At 37.9% G+C, this 5,044-nt stretch overlaps 1 protein-coding gene across 1 annotated transcript in view; it reads left to right on the top strand.

The window, feature by feature from the left end:
• The window catches only part of LOC103768322 (E3 ubiquitin-protein ligase RNF19A), a gene marked incomplete at its 3' end in the record, with an annotated part of 15,185 nt that extends 10,466 nt beyond the window's left edge, over positions 1–4,719 (top strand). The window contains exons 5-6 of the mRNA XM_008935464.1: positions 2,395–2,509; positions 4,558–4,719. Of these exons, the coding sequence (XP_008933712.1) occupies positions 2,395–2,509; positions 4,558–4,719 (277 nt within the window). The remainder of the gene's footprint in view (positions 1–2,394; positions 2,510–4,557) is intronic.
• Between the last annotated feature and the right edge of the window lie 325 nt (positions 4,720–5,044).

Below are 5,044 nucleotides of genomic sequence, written 5' to 3'. Positions count from 1 at the left end.
TTTTTGTGGGTGGGGGGGGGGGGGGGCGGAAAATCAGTGTGGCCTCTGTTTCCTGCATTTGCTTTGGTGTCTACAAGCTCTCGGTTTGCAGGAAATTGAAGTTCAGTTAACTGTTTTTTAATTCCCAAACTGCTTGTTTTACACATTTATGAATTGCAAGATCATCATTGCAGCTTAACTTTTACCAGTTTTTCTGATGTTATTTTTTTTTAAGACATCTGTGAATAGTAGTTTTCAAAAATTATTATTGGTGGCCCTGAAATTTGGTCTGCTGAGATTTTTCAGATCAATTTCTGTGACTATGCTCTAACCCGCTGTTTTCCTAGAGATTTTATTCCTTTGTTACCAGTCACCTGGCTTACAGTTGCTCTTTAGTGACAATTGAAGAGAAAAAAAATTGAATGGGCTACCAGTTTCATCTGCTGCCTGTTTCCTTTTTTTAAAAAAGCAAATTGATTCATTTTGGTCTTCCTCTTACTAGCAGCATACTGGTAGAATAATTTCTTCTTGACTTTGATGTCCCTTGCTTCTTGTTTCCTTTATTTTAATCTTTCTGGTTTTGTCCTGACACCCTCATGCTGTTCTTTTATAACCATTCATAGTAATCTGACCTACTTTCTGTTTTCTTGATGCTGCTGCTGCTTCAGTAAAGGGAGCTTCATTGTTCTTTTACAACATTCTGTCTTTTCTGCATTGGAAGAGTTTGTGCGTATGCTTACGGAACTGCTAGTCCTCTCTTTTTAGAGATACAAGTCTTGTAACCTACCAGTTTTCCACATTTATTGAAATCTTTCTTCTTCTATCCCGGTATTTTTGTTTGGACATTATTTATTCATTACTCGGTATTCTGAAGTGTCTTATTTCATAGTTATCCCTGCCAGTGTAACTTTCTATCTTGATTTTTCCAATCACTTTCTTCTTTGTAACCACTCCCTTCCATTCCTTTTTGTGGCTTTCTTTAAGGAATCCAATAGCCTTTGTATATACTTTGGTTTGCTGTGTGCCTTTTGTTTCAGTAGTTAAAATTGCCCATAACAGTAAAATTCAGTGCCTGAGATCATCCTGATAACTTGCTCAGATGCCCATGAAAGCTGATCAGAATCCTGAGTTTCTAATTTGTACACATTTATACTGTGAGAGTGATGTACAATTTTTCCTTTTTAATCCATAGGTATGTTCCACATTCAGGTGCTCCCTCAATCCATGTTGCTCTTTGTATACTGAATCTCAGAGCAATTAAATGGATTCTTGTTACACAGCGTGCAGAGTTCTTTGTCCTTCCCTTGCCTGTCTTGCCTGAACAAATACATATACTTTATTCCAAGATAAAATACCCTACCAAATCTCTAATTGAAATTACAATTTAGAAAGCACAACATTTAATAAAATTTGCAGCTCATTTTTTGTCATTCTTTTTGCAGTAGCATATTGATACAAATACATTGTATTTATCCTCTCACTACTCTCTTTTGTGTTCCTCCTTAGATGTAAGGAGGATTATCTTAGCCTTAGCATAGCCATTAAGGTAGCAACCTATTGTTCCTTTGTAATTATGTTTTAACCAAGAATGATGGCAGATAAAGTGCATGTCTCTGAAAAGACCAGTTCCTACAGAGAGTACATGAAACCTACTAAAAATAGGAAATCTCTGTAAAACAGTGATCTTTGAAGGCCTTTCAGGTTCATTTGGGAATTCCGGTAGGTAAGTTTGAGACAGTCACATTTTAGAGTAATTGCAGACTTGAACCATCAGTAAGGATTTGGGTTAGCAGATTCCTTGTAAATAGTGGCACAGCTATGACCCAGGTTGAGTAAAATACTTCCTGTATCAGCAGCAAGTCATGAGAGGGTGTCAGAGCAATGAGACTGTTGCTCTGCCATCCTCCCAGGCTGTGTTTGGTGCAGGCTGCATTAGTACAAGACTTTAATGGCTCTATTACATCAACTTCTGTTTCCTCAGATCTAATAATCTGTTAAAGTTGCACTCTGTATTGTTCAGAGGAAAGCAGGCTGGGAATAAAAAGTGTCAATTTGATCAGATGCAGTAATTCTTTGATCCTGAAAACTGTGTGCTTTTTCCCAGACATATAAGCTAGAGTAATGATTAAACAAAAAAAAAAGTTCAATTATTTAGCTCTTATAACTTGAGGCTTAAAGTTAAATGCTTAGTTGCTGGATGGGAGGACTTCTAACTTTTTAAGAAGTTACCTAAAATTAAAAAAAATGTATAAATTCTGTTTGCTTTGAGATAAGGAATAAATTGTGACATAGACCGTGGTCCCTCTGGAAGAGGGCAGGGTACAGATTCCAAGCTATGTCGGTTCTTCCATCCTTGTCTCAGTGTATTATGGATGGCAATACTCTAAAAACCTTTTCTTCTCTTCCTCCCTCAAGATTCACAACCGATACGAAGGCAAAGACATTTCAAAGCACAAGCGAAACTTGGCTATAGCAGGTGGCGTGACCTTATCTGTAATTGTTTCTCCAGTTGTAGCTGCAGTAACTGTAGGTAAGCAAATACTACTATTTTGTGTACTGGTAGCACCTTGCAAACAGAACTCTGTAAGCACTCATGAATAAAGCAGCTAAGTCCTATAGTTCCCTTTTATAGGTGAAGGAGCAGAGACAGTGAGAGGAGTCGAAAGTTATACATTTATTGGGGCAGAATGGAGAGAACAGTACTTTAGGAAATGCCGTGTTAAAATGAAGAATTAAAATTCATTTTTATCTTGCAATTGAAGTTTCCACATTGTCATATCTGGCTTTTAAAACTGAAGTATTTAAAACTTTTTTTGATTTTAAATGACTGACTGAGAAAAAACTGTTGCCACAGAATCTGTTTGTATTTCAGTAACTTTTCTCAATAAAAAAAATAAAACAGTCTCTTGCATTTAACATGACAGTAGCTGACAAACTATTTGTTAAGCTCTGGGTGTCAGTTTGAATTCTGTCACTTTCATTCTCTTGGGGTTTGTTGAGGATTGCATTTGAGGAAAGTACAGCTGTATGTTGTAAAAGACTTGTGTCATCTTACCATGTAATTTCAAGATCACTGTAAACAATTTCATTTTTTTCTGAGAGGAGTGCACTTACCCACACTGCTTTACTTCTTGTTGCTGCACAGTAAACTGCCATGGATAACTGATTCACATTAAGACCCACCCTTCAGTTTTAAGCTGGATCAGTCCCCTGATCCAATTCGTCATGCAGTTGTGTATGTGGTGTTCCCCCTTGTGCCAGAAGTGATGCTCAGAGAAGAGTGAGTGGCCTCAGGAAGACAGGGCCGCTTTTAGCAAGTGATAGTTGAAATTGGGCATGAAGATGTTAACAAGCAGTTTAAAGCCACAACAGTTGGCCACTGTGCCAATGCAGATATGCTAGTCGTAAACCATCTCTGCTGGCTGTCTGCACTGCGTTGTCCTCATGTAGCTGTGGTGCCAGATAAACAGGTAGTGGAGCATGACATCTCCTAGATGGTCTCATATAGGTCTGATTTATTTCATTCTCTGGAGATGTTTATTATTCCTGACAGATAAAATTTGGCTTTTCAGGGAAAGCAGTTGGAATTTATTTTGTGGAGTTTATCCCCTTGCCCTGTTGCCATTAACACATGGCCTCCTGTCTCAGGGCATTTCATGGCTTCCAAAAGAATAACTTGGATAATATGGACTTCATCCTGGAATGCTGAAGAATTGGTAGTGAAAGAGACTTCCTATAACTGCAGCCCTTCTTTTTGGCTGGACCTTTGCATTGGGTCTGCCTCTGCCCTGGCTTTTTCAGAATGTGCCAGCTTGCCATTTTTCAGTCTGCTGTTTTTCTGTACCTTCTGTGTACTTCAGTCAGCGAAGTCATAGAATGGTTTAATTCATATGTCAATGGGGTAACTGTCAGTCCCCCTAGACATGGTGACATGGATGTGTGTGTATATGTCTATATGCTTTAGCCCACAGTTCCTTTCACTGGTTTCCCTTGACTCCTGCCACTCTGCTTCACAGAATTGTTTACTTTTAAGGAAAACTTGTGTAATTAAATCTCTTTTAATTGAATCTGTGAAACAATAAAGATGAATGATCCCATAGTAATAATAATGTTAAGACCTATTAATTGATAGCAAAGCCCTGTCTTACTTCAGTAGATGCAAAATCAAGCCCCTTATTAAATTAGTAGAGATACTAATATTTATAGTTGAATAACATTTGAAATTGATCTCTGCTATTTCTGCTTCTCAGATGGAACATTATTTAGTCTCCATTGGCGCTTATATGAACCTTGGAAAGTATTTTTACGTTTGCAAAAGATGTTTGGGATGTACTAGAAGCATTAACTTCATCGCGTGTTAAGCTCTCCTGCCTACCAGGTCTGGCAGAGGACATTCTGCCGGCTCAGAGTGCTTTCCTGTCATTTCACCTTAGTGATTTACCAATATTTCTTAATCTTGCTCTCTCCTGATTTCTTTCAAGTGAGAAATACTAAGTAATCATGGAAAATGAAATTGCTTTTATGAAAGACTCTAAAATACAAGTCACATTTAATGAAAGACTCTGCTTTCCTCCGTAGGTATTGGAGTTCCTATCATGCTGGCTTACGTGTATGGAGTTGTCCCCATTTCCCTCTGCAGAAGTGGAGGCTGTGGTGTGTCAGCAGGCAATGGAAAAGGGGTCAGAATAGAATTTGATGATGAAAATGATATAAATGTTGGTGGAACAAATGCAGCTGTAGGTAAGAAAACATGCACTTTGTGACTTACATTTGATGACCTTAGATACTAGAGGACTTGTGTCATTAGGACTACTCTTGCTTATTGCTGAAAGACCACCTGTCAGATGAAGACAGTTTCTTTGTGTTCATGTTGTGCTGTGCTGTAATACAAGCATTAAAGCTTTTCTTTCCCCTGTTGATCAAACCCAGACTCAGCTCTTTTCCACAGGTAAAACTTTTAAGATAAAATTAATGCTACTTTTTCAGAATCCTGGTTTGTGGAAGCTGGCTTTTTTTTGTTACTGGTCCTATCTTTTATTTACAAGAAATATAAAGGCAATGAAGA

This window comes from Merops nubicus, unplaced genomic scaffold (assembly GCF_000691845.1).
Source record: "Merops nubicus isolate BGI_N331 unplaced genomic scaffold, ASM69184v1 scaffold26042, whole genome shotgun sequence".
Lineage (NCBI taxonomy): Eukaryota > Metazoa > Chordata > Aves > Coraciiformes > Meropidae > Merops > Merops nubicus.
The sequence above is the reverse complement of the archived record's forward strand: the minus strand, read 5'-3'. Positions and strand labels throughout refer to the sequence as shown.